Source organism: Eleutherodactylus coqui, chromosome 11, assembly GCF_035609145.1.
Source record: "Eleutherodactylus coqui strain aEleCoq1 chromosome 11, aEleCoq1.hap1, whole genome shotgun sequence".
Taxonomy (NCBI): domain Eukaryota; kingdom Metazoa; phylum Chordata; class Amphibia; order Anura; family Eleutherodactylidae; genus Eleutherodactylus; species Eleutherodactylus coqui.
The window spans coordinates 2230091-2254221 of record NC_089847.1 but is presented as its reverse complement, the minus strand read 5'-3'; the positions used below and the strand labels follow the sequence as shown (position 1 = coordinate 2254221).

At 49.4% G+C, this 24131-nt stretch overlaps 1 protein-coding gene across 1 annotated transcript in view; it reads left to right on the top strand.

Annotated features, from left to right (window-relative positions):
* The window catches only part of JPH3 (junctophilin 3), a 171539-nt gene that overhangs the window by 99262 nt on the left and 48146 nt on the right, over positions 1-24131 (top strand). Inside the window, exons 3-4 of the mRNA XM_066582490.1 lie at positions 15691-15815; positions 22864-23771. Coding sequence (XP_066438587.1) covers positions 15691-15815; positions 22864-23771 — 1033 coding nt within the window. The remainder of the gene's footprint in view (positions 1-15690; positions 15816-22863; positions 23772-24131) is intronic.

Genomic DNA, 24131 nt, shown 5'->3' with positions numbered 1-24131 from the left:
ATCTCTTCTCTGTCTCTGACTGGTGGGTGTAAACTGCTGCTATGATGTCTCCATACACTGTACACATAGGAGAGCAGGATCTCTTTTCTCTCTCTGAGCTGGTGGGTGCAGATGACTGTTATGATGTCTCCATACACTATACACATAGGAGAGCAGGATCTCTTCTCTATCTCTGAGCTGCTGGGTGTAGACTGCTGCTATGATGTCTCCATACACTGTACACATAGGAGAGCAGGATCTCTTCTCTATCTCTGAGCTGGTGGGTGTAGATGACTGCTATGATGTCTCCATACACTGTACACATAGGGGAGCAGGATCTCTTCTCTATCTCTGAGCTGGTGGGTGTAGACTGATGCTATGATGTCTCCATACACTGCACACATAGGAGAGCAGGATCTCTTCTCTATCTCTGAGCTGGTGGGTGTAGACTGATGCTATGATGTCTCCATACACTGCACACATAGGAGAGCAGGATCTCTTCTCTATCTCTGAGCAGGTGGGTGCAGACTGCTGCTATGATGTCCCCATACACTGTACACATAGGAGAGCAGGATCTCTTCTCCATCTCTGAGCTGGTGGGTGTAGACTGCTACTACGATGTCCCCATACACTGTACACATAGGAGAGCAGGATCTCTTCTCTATCTCTGAGCTGGTGGGTGTAGACTGCTGCTATGATGTCCCCATACACTGTACACATAGGAGAGCAGGATCTCTTCGCCATCTCTGAGCTGGTGGGAGTAGATGGCTGCTATGATGTCTCCATACACTGTACACATAGGGGAGCAGGATCTCTTCTCTATCTCTGAGCTGGTGGGTGTAGACTGCTGCTATGATGTCTCCATACACTGTACACATAGGAGAGCAGGATCTCCTCTCTCTGAGCTGGTGGGTGTAAACTGCTGCTATGATGTCTCCATACACTGTACACATAGGAGAGTGGGATCTCTTCTCCATCTCTGAGCTGGTGGGTGTAGACTGCTGCTATGATGTCTCCATACACTGTACACATAGGAGAGCAGGATTTCTTCTCTATCTCTGAGCTGGTGGGTGTAGGCTGCTGCTATGATGTCTCCATACACTATGTACATAGAAGAGCAGGATCTTTTCTCTATCTGTGAGCTGGTGGGTGTAGACTGCTGCTATGATGTCTCTATGCACTGCACACATATGAGAGCAGGATCTATTCTCTCTCTCTCTGAGCTGGTGGGTGTAGATGACTGCTATGATGTCTCCATACACTGTACATATAGAAGAGCAGGATCTCCTCTCTCTGAGCTGGTAGGTGTAGACTGCTGCTATGATGTCTCCATACACTATGTGCATAGAAGAGCAGGATTTCTTCTCTATCTCTGAGCTGGTGAGTGTAGACTGCTGCTATGATGTCTCCATACACTGTACACATAGGGGAGCAGGATCTCTTCTCTATCTCTGAGCTGGTGGGTGTAGACTGCTGCTATGATGTCTCCATACACTATATACATAGGAGAGCAGGATCAATTCTCTATCTCTGAGCTGGTGGGTGTAGACTGCTGGTATGATGTCTCCATACACTGTACACACAGGAGAGCAGGATCTCTTCCCTATCTCTGAGCTGGTGGGTGTAGACTGCTGCTATGATGTCTCCATACACTGCGCACATAGGAGAGCAGGATCTCTTCTCTATCTCTGAGCTGGTGGGTGTAGACTGCTGCTATGATGTCTGCATACACTGTACACATAGGAGAGCAGGATCTCTTCCCTATCTCTGAGCTGGTGGGTGTAGACTGCTGCTATGATGTCTCCATACACTGCGCACATAGGAGAGCAGGATCTCTTCTCTATCTCTGAGCTGGTGGGTGTAGACTGCTGCTATGATGTCTGCATACACTGTACACATACGAGAGCAGGATCTCTTCTCTGTCTCTGAGCTGGTGGGTGTAGACTGCTGCTATGATGTATCCATACACTGTACACATAGGGGGGCAGGATCTCTTCTCTATCTCTGAGCTGGTGGGTGTAGACTGCTGGTATGATGTCTCCATACACTATGTACATAGGAGAGCAGGATCTCTTCTCTATCTCTGAGCTGGTGGGTATAGACTGCTGCTATGATGTCTCCATACACTGTACACATAGGAGAGCACGATCTCTTCTCCATCTCTGAGCTGGTGGGTGTAGACTGCTGCTATGATGTCTCCATACACTGTACACATAGGGGAGCAGGATCTCTTCTCTGTCTCTGAGCTGGTGGGTGTAGACTGCTGCCATGATGTCTCCATACACTGTACACATAGGAGAGCAGGGTCTCCTCTCTCTGAGCTGGTGGGTGTAGACTGCTGGTATGATGTCTCCATACACTGTACACATAGAAGAGCAGGATCTCTTCTCTATCTCTGAGCTGGTGGGTGTAGACTGCTGCCATGATGTCTCCATACACTGTACACATAGGAGAGCAGGATCTCCTCTCTCTGAGCTGGTGGGTGTAGACTGCTGCTATGATGTCTCCATACACTATATACATAGGAGAGCAGGATCTCTTCTCTATCTCTGAGCTGCTGGGTGCAGACTGCTATGATGTCTCCATACACTGTACACATAGGGGAGCAGGATCTCTTCTCTATCTCTGAGCTGGTGGGTGTAGACTGCTGCTATGATGTCTCCATACACTGTACACATAGGAGAGCAGGATCTCCTCTCTCTGAGCTGGTGGGTGTAAACTGCTGCTATGATGTCTCCATACACTGTACACATAGGAGAGCAGGATTTCTTCTCTATCTCTGAGCTGGTGGGTGTAGGCTGCTGCTATGATGTCTCCATACACTATGTACATAGAAGAGCAGGATCTTTTCTCTATCTTTGAGCTGGTGGGTGTAGACTGCTGCTATGATGTCTCTATGCACTGCACACATATGAGAGCAGGATCTATTCTCTCTCTCTCTGAGCTGGTGGGTGTAGATGACTGCTATGATGTCTCCATACACTGTACATATAGAAGAGCAGGATCTCCTCTCTCTGAGCTGGTAGGTGTAGACTGCTGCTATGATGTCTCCATACACTATGTACATAGACGAGCAGGATTTCTTCTCTATCTCTGAGCTGGTGAGTGTAGACTGCTGCTATGATGTCTCCATACACTGTACACATAGGGGAGCAGGATCTCTTCTCTATCTCTGAGCTGGTGGGTGTAGACTGCTGCTATGATGTCTCCATACACTATATACATAGGAGAACAGGATCAATTCTCTATCTCTGAGCTGGTGGGTGTAGACTGCTGGTATGATGTCTCCATACACTGTACACATAGGGGAGCAGGATCTCTTCTCTATCTCTGAGCTGGTGGGTGTAGACTGCTGCTATGATGTCTCCATACACTATATACATAGGAGAGCAGGATCTCTTCTCCATCTCTGAGCTGGTGGGTGTAGACTGCTGCTATGATGTCTCCATACACTATATACATAGGAGAGCAGGATCTCTTCTCCATCTCTGAGCTGGTGGGTGTAGACTGCTGCTATGATGTCTCCATACACTATATACATAGGAGAGCAGGATCTCTTCTCCATCTCTGAGCTGGTGGGTGTAGACTGCTGCTATGATGTCTCCATACACTGTACACATAGGGGAGCAGGATCTCTTCTCCATCTCTGAGCTGGTGGGTGTAGACTGCTGCTATGATGTCTCCATACACTATATACATAGGAGAGCAGGATCTCTTCTCCATCTCTGAGCTGGTGGGTGTAGACTGCTGCTATGATGTCTCCATACACTATATACATAGGAGAGCAGGATCTCTTCTCCATCTCTGAGCTGGTGGGTGTAGACTGCTGCTATGCTGTCTCCATACACTATACACATAGGAGAGCAGGATCTCTTCTCTATCTCTGAGCTGGTGGGTGTAGTCTGCTGCTATGATGTCTCCATAAACTGTACACATAGGAGAGCAGGATGTCTTCTCTATCTCTGAACTGGTGGGTGTAGACTGCTGCTATGATGTCTCCATACACTATGTACATAGGAGAGCAGGATCTCTTCTCCATCTCTGACTGGTGGGTGTAAACTGCTGCTATGATGTCTCCATACACTGTACACATAGGAGAGCAGGATCTCTTTTCTCTCTCTGAGCTGGTGGGTGCAGATGACTGTTATGATGTCTCCATACACTATACACAGAGGAGAGCAGGATCTCTTCTCTATCTCTGAGCTGCTGGGTGTAGACTGCTGCTATGATGTCTCCATACACTGTACACATAGGAGAGCAGGATCTCTTCTCTATCTCTGAGCTGGTGGGTGTAGATGACTGCTATGATGTCTCCATGCACTGTACATATAGGAGAGCAGGATCTCCTCTCTCTGAGCTGGTGGGTGTAGTCTGCTGCTATGATGTCTCCATACACTGCACACATAGGAGAGCAGGATCTCTTCTCTATCTCTGAGCTGGTGGGTGTAGACTGCTGCTATGATGTCTCCATACACTGCACACATAGGAGAGCAGGATCTCTTCTCTATCTCTGAGCAGGTGGGTGCAGACTGTTGCTATGATGTCCCCATACACTGTACACATAGGAGAGCAGGATCTCTTCTCCATCTCTGAGCTGGTGGGTGTAGACTGCTGCTACGATGTCTCCATACACTGTACACATAGGAGAGCAGGATCTCTTCTCTATCTCTGAGCTGGTGGGTGTAGACTGCTGCTATGATGTCCCCATACACTGTACACATAGGAGAGCAGGATCTCTTCTCCATCTCTGAGCTGGTGGGTGTAGACTGCTACTACGATGTCCCCATACACTGTACACATAGGAGAGCAGGATCTCTTCTCTATCTCTGAGCTGGTGGGTGTAGACTGCTGCTATGATGTCCCCATACACTGTACACATAGGAGAGCAGGATCTCTTCGCCATCTCTGAGCTGGTGGGAGTAGATGGCTGCTATGATGTCTCCATACACTGTACACATAGGGGAGCAGGATCTCTTCTCTATCTCTGAGCTGGTGGGTGTAGACTGCTGCTATGATGTCTCCATACACTGTACACATAGGAGAGCAGGATCTCCTCTCTCTGAGCTGGTGGGTGTAAACTGCTGCTATGATGTCTCCATACACTGTACACATAGGAGAGTGGGATCTCTTCTCCATCTCTGAGCTGGTGGGTGTAGACTGCTGCTATGATGTCTCCATACACTGTACACATAGGAGAGCAGGATTTCTTCTCTATCTCTGAGCTGGTGGGTGTAGGCTGCTGCTATGATGTCTCCATACACTATGTACATAGAAGAGCAGGATCTTTTCTCTATCTCTGAGCTGGTGGGTGTAGACTGCTGCTATGATGTCTCTATGCACTGCACACATATGAGAGCAGGATCTATTCTCTCTCTCTCTGAGCTGGTGGGTGTAGATGACTGCTATGATGTCTCCATACACTGTACATATAGAAGAGCAGGATCTCCTCTCTATGAGCTGGTAGGTGTAGACTGCTGCTATGATGTCTCCATACACTATGTACATAGAAGAGCAGGATTTCTTCTCTATCTCTGAGCTGGTGAGTGTAGACTGCTGCTATGATGTCTCCATACACTGTACACATAGGGGAGCAGGATCTCTTCTCTATCTCTGAGCTGGTGGGTGTAGACTGCTGGTATGATGTCTCCATACACTATACGCATAAGAGAGCAGGATCTCTTCTCTATCTCTGAGCTGGTGGGTGTAGACTGCTGCTATGATGTCTCCATACACTATACGCATAGGAGAGCAGGATCTCTTCTCTATCTCTGAGCTGGTGGGTGTAGACTGCTGCTATGATGTCTCCATACACTATATACATAGGAGAGCAGGATCTCTTCTCCATCTCTGAGCTGGTGGGTGTAGACTGCTGCTATGATGTCTCCATACACTGTACACATAGGAGAGCAGGATCTCTTCTCTATCTCTGAGCTGGTGGGTGTAGTCTGCTGCTATGATGTCTCCATAAACTGTACACATAGGAGAGCAGGATGTCTTCTCTATCTCTGAACTGGTGGGTGTAGACTGCTGCTATGATGTCTCCATACGCTATGTACATAGGAGAGCAGGATCTCTTCTCTGTCTCTGACTGGTGGGTGTAAACTGCTGCTATGATGTCTCCATACACTGTACACATAGGAGAGCAGGATCTCTTTTCTCTCTCTGAGCTGGTGGGTGCAGATGACTGTTATGGTGTCTCCATACACTATACACATAGGAGAGCAGGATCTCTTCTCTATCTCTGAGCTGCTGGGTGTAGACTGCTGCTATGATGTCTCCATACACTGTACACATAGGAGAGCAGGATCTCTTCTCTATCTCTGAGCTGGTGGGTGTAGACTGCTGCTATGATGTCTCTATGCACTGCACACATATGAGAGCAGGATCTATTCTCTCTCTCTCTGAGCTGGTGGGTGTAGATGACTGCTATGATGTCTCCATACACTGTACATATAGAAGAGCAGGATCTCCTCTCTCTGAGCTGGTGGGTGTAGACTGCTGCTATGATGTCTCCATACACTATGTACATAGAAGAGCAGGATTTCTTCTCTATCTCTGAGCTGGTGAGTGTAGACTGCTGCTATGATGTCTCCATACACTGTACACATAGGGGAGCAGGATCTCTTCTCTATCTCTGAGCTGGTGGGTGTAGACTGCTGGTATGATGTCTCCATACACTATACGCATAGGAGAGCAGGATCTCTTCTCTATCTCTGAGCTGGTGGGTGTAGACTGCTGGTATGATGTCTCCATACACTATACGCATAGGAGAGCAGGATCTCTTCTCTATCTCTGAGCTGGTGGGTGTAGACTGCTGCTATGATGTCTCCATACACTATATACATAGGAGAGCAGGATCTCTTCTCCATCTCTGAGCTGGTGGGTGTAGACTGCTGCTATGATGTCTCCATACACTGTACACATAGGAGAGCAGGATCTCTTCTCTATCTCTGAGCTGGTGGGTGTAGTCTGCTGCTATGATGTCTCCATAAACTGTACACATAGGAGAGCAGGATGTCTTCTCTATCTCTGAACTGGTGGGTGTAGACTGCTGCTATGATGTCTCCATACACTATGTACATAGGAGAGCAGGATCTCTTCTCCATCTCTGACTGGTGGGTGTAAACTGCTGCTATGATGTCTCCATACACTGTACACATAGGAGAGCAGGATCTCTTTTCTCTCTCTGAGCTGGTGGGTGCAGATGACTGTTATGATGTCTCCATACACTATACACATAGGAGAGCAGGATCTCTTCTCTATCTCTGAGCTGCTGGGTGTAGACTGCTGCTATGATGTCTCCATACACTGTACACATAGGAGAGCAGGATCTCTTCTCTATCTCTGAGCTGGTGGGTGTAGATGACTGCTATGATGTCTCCATGCACTGTACATATAGGAGAGCAGGATCTCCTCTCTCTGAGCTGGTGGGTGTAGTCTGCTGCTATGATGTCTCCATACACTGCACACATAGGAGAGCAGGATCTCTTCTCTATCTCTGAGCTGGTGGGTGTAGACTGCTGCTATGATGTCTCCATACACTGCACACATAGGAGAGCAGGATCTCTTCTCTATCTCTGAGCAGGTGGGTGCAGACTGTTGCTATGATGTCCCCATACACTGTACACATAGGAGAGCAGGATCTCTTCTCTGTCTCTGAGCTGGTAGGTGTAGACTGCTGCTATGATGTCTCCATATACTGTACACATAGGGGAGCAGGATCTCTTCTCCATCTCTGAGCTGGTGGGTGTAGACTGCTGCTATGATGTCTCCATACACTGTACACATAGGAGAGCAGGATCTTTTCTCTTGGTATCTGTATTACTAAAGAAAGAATTCACTTCTCAACAGGCAGTTGACAGCAATTTAGAAGGAAGGGAAACCCTTAGTGGCAACACTTTGAAGGGATTTTTTAGCACAAAAATGTGACTTTAGGTTAATGAAGTAATTTGTGTGCCGTTGTCAAAAAGAGACAACCTGTGTTAATATGTTAGCCAAAATGCAGTTATTGGGGCAAATTACTCATGCTTGTCCTCTGTGAAATGTCCTGTCAGAGTTGAACTTGGGAAGTTGCATCTCAAAGTACCAATGGGAAAAGGTTATTTTCCTGCACTCTGATTGGCAGACTGTTTGCAGCCTCTCGTTCATGGTTACTTGGATTACTTGATCGGTGTCATCTTAGGAGCTGGTTCTGTACCAAAAAGTATCCGTATGGAAAGCTGACAACCACTGTTGTTTTAGAGAAAGACTCCAAAGTTGTCACTTCCCTTCTTTCCCAATGCATTTAAGGTGGTATATTCCTATTTTAATCCAGAATGTTGTTTTTCATGCCCCCGGCCTCCTGAGCGGCTGGCATCTGGTAATGCGGAGACTATTACACAGGATTTAATGGTATTAAGCGGAAGATATGACAATCGCAAGCCGTTTTTGATACGTCTATAGTATATAGTAATGATGTACATAGGGGAGGGGTGGGACTGTGTTGCAGCAGATGATACTTTGGGCTCGTTATGTCATGTACGTTTCTCATTACTCTTATTAATTATGCAGATCTCCCCCTTTGCTGCAGTTAATAAGGATGTGGTTGATTAGGGGCCGAGAGCAACTGCAGAGTCGGAGTCAGGAGGTTGCGGAACGTCCATCCTTGCAGCATTGTCATTAGTCGGCATCTTGTGCGCGGGAACCAGGAGGCAGGTGGTCACTGTAGGTGGAGAGCCGAGTGCGAAATGATAGGTTGCAGTGGCATAAGGCGTGCGGCGCTGCTCCGATGATTTCTGGAGCTTGCGTAGGCTTCTCTCCCAGCGATGCCAGATTTCTCAGTCTGCAGGAGAAGGCCGGCTGTCTGCAGCGGACATTAATAATTCAAACACAATTTGCACTCTGGTGGAAGCGCGCTATAGCTAATACACTCCACGCGGTCTCCGGAGATTCACGGACAGGAAATAAGTGTAGAATCCACATTACTATATGGCCTGCAGCAGGAACAAGCAGTCAGTGGAACTACAATGCTCAGCATGACTTAGCAATGACCGCATGCAGTCCGCGGTGTCCACCATAAGCGTGAGTGGTGCGCTGGGACTTGCGGCTTCATGGGCTGCGTCCCCACACTCCCCTATAGTAAATGGCTGACAGATGAAGCGTCACAGCGCCCCCTGAATATCCGCATGTCATCCACACGGACCACAGATGCCCCTTTAAGTTAAAGTCCTTGAGTTGTCCTCTTGTGCTTTCCGAAGCCCTAAATGACAGATGTGGTTAATGATGCGTCCTGCTCCCCTCCATCACCGCCCAGCGGGGTAGATGTGTCATGCAGGACTCTAGGAAAGCCTTGCTGGTGGCCATGTTGGCGATTACGCAGGGTTCCTGGAAACGGATATAATGGACAGTAATTACTGAACAGAATATATAAGGGGCTGAGAGAAGAGGATGACTGGAAGTGAAAGGGTTATAATCATCTAAAGGCATCCACATGGGGCGATATAGGGTCGGTCATCAGTAATTGGTCAGCGGATCCAGCGCTTGGAAGAGTGCCACAGCCATAAACTATGTTATGGGGCTCAAACATGAGGGAGCTGAAGACCCCCATTCCTGTACTGTAGCTATGCAAGGAGTCATGCTGTGCAGCAATTTTGCGGGGCCCCAAGGCAACATCAGGGTGCCCGATGAGTATCGAACTCTGCTCTCCGGACTCCCCGTTTCCTCACATTCGATTGCCTTTAAAGCCCCCTGGAAGATCCCCCAGAACCACTTAGGATCTCCATTTTCAGTCCTGCCTCTACAAGGACCCATGCATTTGGCAGTTCCAGTGGGACTGTCAGAGGATATAAACAATGGTCCCCTGGACTGTGATGCTGTTGACCGCCGTCCACATGGCGCTGCATCTCACTGCTTCTACAACGCAGCTTTGGTCTTTATAGCAAAATTTACATGAGAGCAAATTCTTCACCTCGTTCTTTCTGCTTCTCGGATCCTCCGGCGGCACCAATAGTCCACAGCTGGGACCGCATTACTTCCCGCTGAATTGATGGAGGGCTCGTCACCCCAAACACATTATTTATTGCTGGTGATTTACTTACAAATACAGAGAAGTGGGATTGCTCAGACTCTCACATTTGGACGGTTACGCCGTGAAGCAGAGTTACTATCTCTTGACTCCCATCAAATTTACGGCCAAAGTTGGAGTGTCTATGAGGTTGGCAGCACTTACAGGTAAAGCCATTACCATACGGCCCTCATGCCAGTGAGAGAGAATTTGCCACATGGGTTTCACTCCACCTATCCTTTATTACTGCTCCGACTATCTGTACAGTTGTCCCCCCCTCCTGGGTGGTCTTGGCTGGGGTCTTAGGGTCATTGTCTTGTTGGAAGGTGACCCTTCTGCCCAGTCTGAGGTCCCTTGTGCTCTGGATCAGGTTGTCATTATCTCTGTACTTTGCTCCATTCAGCTTTCCATCCCCCCTGATCGGTCTCCCCTCCCCCACATGATGCTTCACCACCAGGCTTCACTGTAGGGATGGTATTGGGCCAGTGATAAGCGGCGCCTGGTTTCTATCCCCTGTAATAGGCCTTACCTCCCCCAGCATGACACTCCACCACCAGGGTTCACTGTAAGGATGGTAGGTGTCTCTTACTGATGAAGCTTCCGCCATAAAGCCCAGATTGGTGGAGGCTGCAGGGATGGTTGACCTTCTAGAAGTTTCTTTCATCTGCACACGGAATCTTTGGAGCTCAGCCAGAGTGACCGCTGGGCTCTTAACATAGTAACATAGTTCGTAAGGCTGAATGAAGACCATGTCCATCTAGTCCAGCCTGTTTATCCTCCTGTGTTGATCCAGAGGAAGACAAAAAACCCCAAGGCCAGAAGCCAATTAGCCCTTTTGGGGGAAAATTCCTTCCTGACTCCCTAATGGCAATCAGACTGTTCCCTGGACCAACCCCTAATAGTTCCTACCTGCCTATATACCAGGATTAACAATTAACCTAATATTTATATCCTGTAATATCCTTCCTCTCCAGAAAGACATCAAGTCCCTCTTATACTCCTCAATGGATCCTGCCATCACCACGTCCTCAGGCAGAGAGTTCCACAGTCTCACTGCTCTTACAGTAAAGAACCCCCTTCTATGTTGGTGATGAAACCTGCTTTCTTCTAGACGTAGCGGATGCCCTCTTGTTCCCGTCGCAGTCCGGGGTATAAACAGATCCTGGCAGAGATCCTTGTATTGTCCCCTCATGGATTTATACAGAGTTATTTGGTCGCCCCTTAGCCGTCTTTATTCCGGGGTGAATAATCCCAGTTTTGGTGCCTCTCTGGGTATTCCAGTCCCGTCATTCCATGTGTTAGTTTAGTTGCCCTTCTTTGAACCCCCTCCAGCACTGTAACATCCCTCCTGAGCCCCAGTGACCAGAATTGTACGCAGTATTCTATGTGAGGCCTGACAAGTGCCTTATATAGTGGGGGGGTAATGTTCTCGTCCCTCGCCCCTATACCTCTTTTAATGCACCCCAAGACTTTATTTGCCTTTGCAGCAGCTGACTGGCATTGGTTACTCCAGTTTAGTCTACTATCCACTAATACCCCCAGGTCCTTTTCCATATCACTTTTCCCTAGTGGTACCCCATTAATTGAATATTGGTGACATCCGTTTCTCCTGCCCATGTGCATAGTCTTACATTTTTCAACATTGACCTTTATCCCCCCCCCCCCCCCCCCGGCTTATCTCGGTCCGTTTGTAGCCGCACATTGTCTTCCGTTGCATTAATTAGATTGTATAATTTTGTGTCATCTGCAAATATTGATATTTTGCTGTGCAGCCCCTCTATCAGGTCATTGATAAATATATTGAACAGAATGGGGCCTAATACTGAACCCTGTGGCACCCCGCTAGCGACTGTGGTCCAATCAGAGTACGAACCATTTATTACCACCCTCTGCTTTCTATCATTGAGCCAATTTTTTACCCAGATAAACATGTTTTCACCCAATCCGAGCTGCCTCATTTTATATATCAGCCTATTATGCGGCACGGTGTCAGATGCTTTAGAGAAGTCCAGATATACGAGACCAATAGATTCTCCCAGGTCCAGCCTAGAGCTTACTTCATCGTAGAAGCTGATCAGATTGGTCTGACATGAGCGACCCTTCATGAATCCGTGCTGGTGAGGAGTTATTCCCTTGTTCTCCTTGAGGTGCTCATCGATGGCGTCTCTCAGAATCCCCTCAAAACCTTTTCCCATTACTGAAGTGAGCCTTACTGGCCTGTAGTTACCAGGCTCAATTTTGCTCGCCTTTTTGTAAATTGGAACCACGTTGGCAATGCGCCAATCCAATGGTACTACACCGGTCTTGATAGTGTCTAGAAATATTAGATATAGCGGCCTAGCTCTCTTAGCAGCACACTTCTCTTTCTTAGGCCAGCGGCACAGGAACAGGTCAGATTCCAAATGCGGGAACCCACAGTAGAATCCGCCTCTGACCGCACCTGGCAACTCTGCGTACCTGTTGAAGTCTGTATTGCAGATGACCGCGGCGGCTCGCCGTCAGTCATGCGCAGTGCAGGGTTTTCTTTTTTAATTTGTGTTTTTTCTACGCTATCACTAGATGATGACACGCGTACCCGTGACCTGTACACAATGTCAATTACAGATGGGCCGCGGGTCGGATGGCTTCCATTGCCCCAATGATAGCCGTCAGTGCGGACACCACACAAAAATAGAACATGCTGTGATTTTTCCTCCCCTCACGGAAATCGCAATTCAAATCCGTTCATATGCAGGCAGCCTTAGTTTGGGGTCGGCGGCTCTAGGAAGAGTCCTGGTGGTTCTTCCCTATAAGTATTATGGGGGCCGTTGGGTTCTTGGTCTTCTCTCTTACAAGACCCTTCTCCCCTTAGTTTGGGGGTCGGCGGCTCTAGGAAGAGTCCTGGTTGTTCCTCCATGTAAGTATTATGGGGGCCACTGGGCTCCTGGTCACCACTCATACAAGACCCTTCTCCCCCTTAGTCTGGGGGGTCGGTGGCTCTAGGAAGAGTCCTGGTGGTTCTTCGATGTAAGTATTATGGGGGCCGCTGGGCTCTTGGTCACCTCTCATACAAGACCCTTCTCCCCGTAGTTTGGGGGTCGGCGGCTCTAGGAAGAGTCCTGGTTGTTCCTCCATGTAAGTATTATGGGGGCCCTGGGCTCTTGGTCACCTCTCTTACCAAGACCCTTCTCCCCTTAGTCTGGGGGGTCGGTGGCTCTAGTAAGAGTCCTGGTTGTTCTTCGATGTAAGTATTATGGGGGCAGCTGGGCTCTTTGAAACTTTCAGGGCAGCAGACATGTTTTTGCAGCTTCTCTGAGCCTCCACACAATCCAGTCTCTGGGCTCTGCAGGCAGTTCTGTCCTCCTCCTTGGTTTTGGCTCTGATATGCATTGTGAACGGTAAGACCTTATATAGACGGGGGCTGGTGGGGTCTATAACTCCAATCAGCTGAATTTACCCCAGGTGACTCCAATGAAGGTGTAGAAACATATCAGAGATGGTCAAGAGGAACGGAAGGCCCCAGAGCTAAACGTGTCCTACCAAGGGGTGTGAATACTTATGTCAATGCAGAATGGTGGGTTTTTTATTTTTTAAAAATGTACAAGGATTTCTCCGGTTCTGTTGTCACTTTGTCATTATGGGGTCTGAGTGCAGAATGAGGGGGGCACAACATAACATGTAGGGCATTGAGAGGGTGTGGGGACTTCCTAAATGCAGTGTATCCATGGTACAAACTTCTCTTTGTAAGTCTCACTGCATTGAAGGGAATACGGAAAGGTAAGTGCTCAGCAGTACGCAGCACTCAATGCCAGGCAGCAGCTGCAAAAGCAAAGGCAGCTTGTGGTGCATAAAAAATAAAACCTGCTGTGCACTGTGCTAAGGACATAGCAGCACTAGAGGGGGTTCAAAGTCAGGCACTGGATTAAAGGGGTTGTCCATGGAGGGGAATACTTACCTGGACCAGTAGTGGCAGGATCTCCATTTCTGCCCCAATTCTGACATTGTGAATATCTAAGCCGTCCTGTTACGGCCGATGCAGAGGGAGACGTTGGCGGGCTTAGTTACCAAAATAAGCCTCACAGCCAGTATCTTGCAGTGGCTTGACCGGCAATAGAAGGGCCAAACCATGTGACCTCGTCTGAGAATCGGGCTGGAAGTGGAGGTTCTAACACCACCGGATTGTTAAGGATCTCTCCATGCAAACCCCTTTAATAAATAGGATGGGAGGCGGAGACTGTAAGGCAGAAAATATGGAGCTTGTAGAAAAAAGGTTGTTTTAAAGGACTTGTCCACAGGATAGCTGCTAAGTACCTGATCAGCAAGGGTTCGACTGTTTGGACCAAACCAATCAGGAACAGGGGTGCTGAATGTCCCCTAATGAATGGAGCAGAGGTCATGTGTACTGCTGTGCTATTAATTTCTATGCAGTTACAGGGTCCTGGAGGTCCGGCGGGTCAGGAGGGAAAGTTTTAATGAACATAATTAATCTTAATTATTGTACAACTATGTAGCAATATTATGTAAACGAGCAGGTGGGCGGAGTAATGTGTACATAAACGTGATTACCCCCAGGAATTTATTCTATTGCAAAATTCTCTGTACATATAAAGGCCCATTTACACACACAGATAAATCTTTCAAAAGATTGAAAGATCAGTGATCGTTTTGCATAAAGTGCTAATAGGCACTAATTGCTATTAGTACTTTATCAGCTTCATTTGCATGCAGATGGGCTTCTGGGAGCTGTTGCAGAACTCAGTAGGAGGTCTGAGCTCTGTAATTAGCTCCATTGTTCAGCTATGGGCTGCTAAGAGAAAACAATGTAATCTCCATCAATTCAGCACCATGGACAGCAGACATGTCCCTGAATGGGTCCGCAGCAGCATATACGGGTGCCATACAAATGTAGAAAAAACTCCTTTATTCCTCCATAGATATATACAGCGATGTTTCGATCACGCCATGTGGTCTTTCTTAAGTCTCCATTTCTACTTTTGTATGGCACCCGTATATGCTGCTGCGGACCGATTCAGGGACACATTGCTATTTGGGGGTAAAGGTTCGGGCTCCCCATACTGCAGCTGGGGCATCATTTTGCTTTTTTTTGGTTCCACCCGGATAAGGGTTCTACTGAGTGCTGCTGGTGACTACATCTAATGGGCAGCAGACACAGCGTGCGGTCCTGCTTATCAGCTGCTCTGCTGAATGATGGTTTCAAGCAGAACTGAAAACCGTCGTTCGTCAGGAAACTGAAAGATGGTTTTTGAGCGATAATCGTTGTGTCTAAGACGCCACTCATTCTGGAATTGTCGGGATTCTCTACAGAACCCATAAGAAATGTTTGAAGTGACTTGACTAGCATCGCTCCGGTCGGTGACGTCTGCCGCGTTCCGTCTGTGTCTCAGGGATAAGCGCTTCTTGAGTTGGATTGTTGGGGAGCGTCTCCTGGAGGAGCTGTAATATTGTCGTTCCTCGGCTTTCCTAGGAACAGATATATCTCACCAGTTAGAGGAAGTACAAGTCCCAGCATGCCCCGCCAGCCCATGACAGGGGTTGCTGCTCCTTGTAGTGCCAGACATCCCGCATTGTTCTGGGTTGCAGGACTCTTGTGCTCCGGCGCGGCTCGGGTGTCATTTCTTTTTTTGGCTCTATTTTAACCATTTCCTTATTTTCTGTCTTTCCATGCTCAGGACGTCACATTCCAGGGCGAAGGCTGACGCAGCTGCTGCAGCGGCTCTCAAGGCACAGGAGGAAGCTCAGATTGCCAGGATTGCTGCCAAAGAGTTCTCTCCGTCCTTCCAGCACCGGGAAAACGGTGAGCGCCGAATCCCACCAGATCCCACTAGAGCCTACAGAGCCCACCAGATCCCGCCAGATCTTGCTCTCTGGCTGCTCGGAATCAGCTGGGTGCAGGATTAGTCACTAGGCTTTAGGATCCCCGCTGTACACAGCGCATGTTATAAATAGCGGCATCTGGCTATTATATACTTGGCTTCACCCATGCAGCGCCCCCTATCTGTCACGTTCTTGGATGCTATATATTAACCCATTACAGTTTGTGACTAGAAGCTCCGCCCTTCCCCTCCCCCATCATTACCAGATGAGTATAGTTAAATGATAACAGCATGACGGACCCCCTTACATATAGAAAGTGTAGGATTATTGATAAGATGAGGTGACTGAGAGGCGATGAGGAGGAGGATGAGGATGAGGAGGATGAGGAGGAGGAGGAGGAGGATGATGATGAGGAGGAGGAAGATGAGGATGATGATGATGAGGAGGATGATGATGATGAGGAAGATGAGGATGATGATGATGAGGAAGATGAGAATGATGATGAGGAGGAGGATGAGGATGATGAGAATGATGAGGAGGAGGAGGATGATGATGAGGAAGATGAGAATGATGAGGAGGAGACTGAAGATCAGTAGGATGAGGATGATGAGGAGGATGAGGATGATGAGAATGATGATGAGGAGGAGGATGGAGATGAGGAAGATGAGAATGATGATGAGGAGGAGGAGGATGATGAGGAAGATGAGAATGATGAGGAGGAGGAGGAGGATGATGAGGAAGATGAGAATGATGAGGAGGAGGAGGAGGATGATGAGGAAGATGAGAATGATGAGGAGGAGACTGAAGATCAGGATGATGAGGAGGATGAGGATGAGGATGATGAGAATGATGAGGAGGAGGAGGATGATGATGATGATGATGATGAGGAGGAGGAGGATGAGGAGGATGATGATGAGGAGGAGGATGAGGATGGAGATGAGGAAGAAGATGATGAGGATGAGGATGACGAGGAGATTGAAGATCATGAGGATGAGGATGATGAGGAGATTGAAGATCATGAGGATGAGGATGAGGAGGAGGAGGATGATGATGAGGAGATTGAAGATCATGAGGGTGAGGATGAGGAGGAGGAGGAGGATGATGATGAGGAGATTGAAGATCATGATGATGAGGATGAGGAGGAGGAGGATGATGATGAGGATGAGGAGGAGGAGGATGAGGATGAAGATGAGGATGAAGATGAGGATGAAGATAATGATGATGATGAGGTTGGGTTCCTGCCGGCTCAGTGCTTCATTAGGACCTCATTCACATGGAGATATTCCGGCGCTCTTCATACGGACACCATACGCCCGCTGACTTGCTTCGGGGTATTCAGACCTGTGTTTTTCACTCTCTGAAGGCAATCGCCGCACAACCCATCATTATTACAGACCAGTTAAAGTAAACGGAGTCCCGTAAACATGCAGTGAGTACACGATACAAGCGTATCACGCGGGGCGGCAGCACACGTCTACGGGGCCGCCTTTCTTTTTTTTGGAGTCGGGAAAAACAGTGAATAAGCGCATGAAAAGTAACCGCTACAAAGACTAAATGGGTCGTGAATCCGCAGAGTGACCGTGAGAATGAGCCCCACAGGCGCAAATGTCCGGCGTCACATGATGACTCACAACCAATGAGCTGGAGGTCGGACTAGATGACCTGCTGGCTGTCGGCAGCATATGAGCCCTTCACGGTTCGGTCATGTGACAGATCACAACCAATGAGCTGCGGGCAGGCGGCGTGATATGTGGCTGGCTGCTCGCTGGTAAATGCCAGGAGTTCAATGTGCCCTGAGGTTTGGGCCGCTGACAGGTCTGTGATATTCCCAGTCTTGTCACAAGCCTTCCCATAGGGGGCGCTGCAGAGGCGTTGCATCATGTGTGAGACCCCGTTCATAAGAATGGGCTTCATGTTTGTGCGTCTCACAACACACATACTTGCGCGATTTTATCGCCTGTGTGAGGCGGGCCTGAGGAGTGAGTCTGATTGCGGTATGATAGAACGCACACGTGAAAACATCCCGCTGACCTCTGTTTATTCACACGAGCCTTTATCCGGATGATTCTTGCTCTAATATCGCCCATTATTTCCTAAGGGTACAGAACCCGCCTGGACCGCCACGCCCTGCCATCTGCATGTGATTGTGATGCCATTTTACTATCTTAAGGCCAGTTTCACACGGTGAAGAATATTGCGCGGGTTTGGTGCGTTACAAGACTCGCTCATGAGCGCCATTCTTTGAATGAAGTCATACCGGTATATGAGCGCTGCAGATCTTTTTGTGTCCCTCTAAACGCAGCGCCCATTGTTGTCAGTGGGACAGTAAAACACATCGCACGGCGTGGGAGGCGCGTCGAGTGCGAGGCTCCCCACTGAAAACAATGACACACGCCTGCCGGTCTCCAATGCGGCTGACAGCCGGAGCCGCTACTTCACCGAAGAGATGGGGAACGCGTGTTGGTGAGCGCGATATGGGGGCGAGTTTCTTGGACCCACGTGGCACTCGCCCTTGGCCCGCGGCATCGAGGAGTACCTGCTTTCGATGGTCCACGATCTGTACTGCGGATGGTCCGCACGGCTCGCCGTCAGATATTAGCAGTACAGGTTTTTTTCTGCTTTTCCCGCGATATCCACGGCCGGTCTGCGGATGGGACGGCTTCCATTAAGGCCACAAGCACACAGGGGAATTTTTGCTGCGGACTCCGGTCCTGGCGTCTGCCTGCGGGCTCCACCCCAATAACCCTCTGTAGCACGCCATGGAAAATGATTCTTACTGCACACGAGCGGAAACAAATTGCGATTTCCACTCGCGGATGAAAAAAATCGCAGCATGCTCTATTTTCCTGCAGCCCCCGCACGGACGGCTTCCGTTTACATTGTGGACGGTCGCGGATTCCGCAGGAAAAGCAGGAGCCTAAAAAAAAATCTGTACTGCACGTGTCTGACGGCGAGGCGTGCGGACCACCCGCAGTGCAGAGAGGCCGGAAGAAGAGAGGTCCGCACGGACACTGCCGCCTGCAGACACAGGTACTCAGTCACCCACCACGGTCAGGGCCGGATTCCGTGCAGGACTTCAATGGAAGCCGTCTGTGCGGACACCGCAGGAAAATGGAGCATGCTGCGATTTTTCATTTGCGATCAGAAGCTGCTATTGGTTTCGCCCGTGGGCAGGAAGAATGACTTTACCACGGCGTGCTATTGGCGCTATTTGCTGTGGAGTCTGGAGGCAGGCGCCCGTGAGCGTAGAAGAAGCTTTGCCCCTCCAGGCGGAGGTTCTACCATGTGGCGGCTCAGGTGCGATGGGCTTGCGGTTGGGTTACATCCCACGGTGGCGCTCAGGTGCGGACAGATGTGGCACGCAGGCTCCGCCTCCATTAATACCAGGTAATAGCTGCGCTGTTTGCAGATGTGACTATAGACGAGGCGCAGAGCTGCTGTCACGTCCGGCCGGCCTTCACTCAACTACAGGCAGCTGTTCGCACGGACCATTACAGCCGGACAGGAAGCAATCGCGTTACTGCGCAAATCATCACACATGACAGGCTCAGATACAGAAGCTTAGTAGTCGGTATCACACATGACGGGCTCAGATACAGCAGCTTAGCAGTCAGTATCACACATGACAGGCTCGGATACAGAAGCTCAGCAGTCAGTATCACACATGACAGGCTCGGATACAGAAGCTCAGCAATCGGTATCACACATGACAGGCTCGGATACAGCAGCTCAGCAGTCGGTATCACACATGACAGGCTCGGATACAGCAGCTCAGATGTCAGTATTACACAAGACAGGCTCGGATACAGAAGCTCAGCAATCGGTATCGCACATGACGGGCTCGGATACAGCAGCTCAGATGTCAGTATCACACAAGACAGGCTCGGATGCAGCAGCTCAGATGTCAGTATTACACAAGACAGGCTCGGATACAGAAGCTCAGCAGTCGGTATCACACATGACGGGCTCGGATACAGCAGCTCAGATGTCCACCTCTGGTTTTTCTCGCAGTAGACATCTCTATAGATACTTTGTAGCGGGTCGGAATGTATGAGATGACATTTATAGAAAACGCTACGTGACATGAATCCCGCCGCGTGGCTCCTAATTGCCTGCGCTCCAGCTGCTGCCAGGGGAATCTGTGCTAAAGCTTGTGGAAGACGCTGCGCAGGTAATCCTGAAAGGGGCGGCGTGTCCCTGGAGTCGAGTGCCTGCCACAAGGGTGGCATCCTGCCACTGCTGCCAGTCACATGACCTCCATCTACTGGATACAGTTACCCCCTCTCAGTAATAATCCCCATGAGCTCAGCGTTATATATATACCGCTGATGCATCTAGGGGCCTTCTTCATTCTTCCAACGAGACGTCAGCCATTCGGAGGCCATGTTGGTGGAATATGATGCAGAATTTTCTGTTCGGACGCCTCTGTAAATTAGCGGCTATTCCGCCAGGGTTTTTGCCGCGGTGCGGCACATGGACTTAGCAGTCAGCGAGCAATATCTCTGTGCAGAACTCCACCATGCCGGTCGCAATCAAGAGGTGACAACATTTCTTTAAATGGAAGCGCGGCGGATGCCGTACACAGATTTTGCTCATCGTCATCCATGTGCGAATCCACAGCAGAAACTGCAGCAGAAGAGCCGAATCCGGAGTCCGAACAGAAAATGCTGCGTTGGATTGCAGTGCGCGGACATCGCTGTGGACTGCGCCGAGCCCTGCTGGTGCATCAGGAGTCTGACACTACGGGCTGCTCTGATTGGCCTGTGTCCCTAACCCGAGCTGCGCCGGCTAATCCGTACGGGGTATTCAATGTCTGCCTGCTGATGCTTTGCTTGCATCAAGTAGGGACAGGAGCGGCGCAGCCAGCTGGAAGAATGAAGAGCGGCTCTGTTCACTGGACAAGTTGTGGCCCTGGACAGCAGGGCCCCTTTAAGTGCCTTATACAAGGCCCAACGATTGGGCAAGAACATTCATAGGGTCATTGCACTACGTGAAGCTGTAATTAAAGGGGAATTCCAGTTAGTGATGGGTCAAAACTGATAGACTGGTAGTGGTCTGACCACTATAACCCCCATGATCCTGAGAATGGGGGTCCCATTTCCACAGTCTCCTCACTTCCCGGTTTATTCTTCTACATCAATGAGCGGAGAGCCCGACGCACAAATGCATTCAATGTCAATGGGACCGCCGGAGACCACCGAGTACAGATCATTGCACTATATGGGGCCTGAGCGGGTGTCTGTCCGCTCATCCATCCCCTTTACATTATGGAGGGCCGGTAGAGAAACGGCGCTCCTCGGCGGTACGACATCTGTTTGTTGCACACCGGGTATTTCTGAATATACTAGAACTAACAGCCAAGCTACAAGTCCCAATGAGGAGAGTAGTCTCTGCTTATAAGTAGACGGCGCTGCCGATGAGGAGAGTAGTCCCTGCTCAGAAGTAGATTGCGCTCCCGATAAGAGGAGTTGTCCCTGCTAAGAAGTAGACGGTGTTCCCGATGAGGAGAGTAGTCCCTGCTCAGAAGTAGCTGGCACTCCCAATGAGGAGAGTAGTCCCTGCTCAGAAGTAGCCAGCACTTCCGATGAGGAGAGTAGTCCCTGCTCAGAAGTAGCCAGCACTTCCGATGAGGAGAGTAGTCCCTGCTCAGAAGTAGCTGGCACTCCCAATGAGGAGAGTAGTCCCTGCTCAGAAGTAGCCAGCACTTCCGATGAGGAGAGTAGTCCCTGCTCAGAAGTAGCTGGCACTCCCAATGAGGAGAGTAGTCCCTGCTCAGAAGTAGCCAGCACTTCCGATGAGGAGAGTAGTCCCTGCTCAGAAGTAGCCAGCACTTCCGATGAGGGGAGTAGTCCCTGCTCAGAAGTAGCCGGAGCTCCGTGACTGTAATTGCACCAAGAGTTTCTCCATAATTGATGAGCTACAGAGTCAGCGCGAGGATCGTGTAACTGAGAAGCGCAGAATCTCTGCTGCTTTACTAAGGTAATTGGACTCCGGGGAGGGCCGCTCCTAGTAAGAGGTTCACTTATAAGTCTACAAGACCTTATCAGCCCCCAAAGTGCCAGTCAGGAGAAAAACTGAGCCCCTCCCATAGAGCGGCGGTACAAGTGTCATGTGACCCCTCTGCAGGGCCGGCTCCAGGTTTATGTGGGCCCTTGAGTGACAGCGTCTCAGTGGGCCACTTTGTAGCGTGTCACTAGACACAGTGGCCATATAATGGTAGATACCGGCTGTACACAGGCAGTGATTACAGCACCGTTCTATCCAGGGATCACAGCTGACGTCCTGTCCGATGGATTTGTTTGGTTCCCATTTTCTTCTGTATCCAGCCCAGACTACCATGACAACTTCTCCCAGCAACAACTTGTCTCTGCAGAATTTGACACACAGACATCTTTTATTGCTTTCTTTGCCATCACTCTCCCTATATGATCTACACCTTTTCCCAGTACTGTGCCCATATTTGTGCCCCATGTAAGTCGCACACAGTAGGTGATGTTCATAGTAAAAGTGCCCCCACTTACCAATAATGCCTCCTTAATATCTAGATTCAGTAATCATACCCCCTTTTAGACATAATTTTGTAACGCTGAGGCCGGGAACTGACTACAGCGATCGTGTTATTGTCACATGATCACACAACGTGGCAGTCAGCGGTGGACCGCCGCGTCCGTTCAGCTGCCAGGGAGCGATAGAGGAGATGAGTATGGGTTCTTTTTTAATTAAACATGCCTAAAATCAGGGGTCCAACTACTGTACCTCACCCCCTGTGCCCCTGCTCTGGTAGTCAGCAAGTGAAGCGGGCCCCAGCAATGCCTGGGTTTGCTGGGTGCCGACGCCGGGACTGCCTCTAGATTCTCAGGGGAGGGGCTTGTGTGGCAAGTGATTTTGCAGCCCCTTGATTGGTTGTTCTAGAGTGGGGTAGGTCAATGAGATGACATGCCCCAGAAGTATCGGTCGACTGTCTTATTTGTTGTCTTGGGTCTTGTCAACATTATTTGTAACCTTTCTGTTTGACTTTCTGCTCTCAGGGCTAAAGTGCCAGAGGCCAAAACATCAGAACTCGTGTGACGACATCGAGGTCATCTCAACGGAGACGCCACCACAGCAGGACAGCCCAGAATTGTACAGGAAAGGGACAACGCCGTCAGACGTGACGCCAGACGACAGCCCCATGAGAAGCCCCCTTTGCAGCCCGCCGTCCACACCGCCCCCACCTCAGCCAGCACCCAAGTCTAGAAATAAGAGCGCCCACTTCTCTAGACAGTTGTCGGTGGACGAGGACCGGGGAGGGGACATTCAGATGCTGCTGGAGGGACGGGCCGGGGACTATGTGAGACCCAACAATTGGGTGGAGGTTGGTGGGAGTAGAGTTGGGATGTCGACAGGGAATCCTTTGGGACCTTGTTCCATCCCTGAAGATCTCCTGATGAAGAGCACTGGTCACAAACATGTGGTTTCCAACCACAAGCCAAGAGAACGGTGGGCCGACTCCCCAACCACCATCTCATGGACTTCCCATAGAACCCACAACCACAGCCCGGGCGGGAACAAGCTCCTCGAGGTGGATGAGGAGAAGCTCAGCAACTACGAGATGGAGATGAAGCCCCTGAAGAGGATGGATTCTTATATGCAAGAGATTCACACCCAAAAAAGACATTACAGCAAGGTGGCGGGGCCCCGGAACCCCACTGAGGGCCACCACCTAGAGGACCGCATGTATGGAGTCCAGAGACTGAGGTCCAAACCTCAGAACAAAGAGAACTTGAGGCCGGCAGCGGCTGCTGAGCCCACCGTGCAGAAACTGGATACCTTGCGGTTTGGGGAGAAAGGAGAATCGCGTCTTCTGAGGCGAGATTTAACCCTTTCCCCGCCACAGAAATCTTTACCTGTTGCACTAGAATCTGACGAGGAGAATACAACGGAGCTAAAACCAACGGTAAGGCATGATCCTCGGTGTGCAATAGGGATGTCCTGAAGGGGCCGCCAAACAGTAGTGTGGCCCCCGTATGCTAGGGCCCTGATTAGTGACAGCACATTACAGCGCAACACATGGTGCTGTATACTGTGTAATGTGCTATAGAGCTATATGATGCACTATAGGTGTTATATATACGGTGCTGTATACTGTGTAATGTGCTATAGAGCTATATGATGCACTATAGGTGTTATATACACGGTGCTGTATATACCATGTAATGTGCCGTAGAGCTATATGATGCTATAGGTGTTATATACACGGTGCTGTATATACCATGTAATGTGCCGTAGAGCTATATGATGCACTATAGGTGTTATA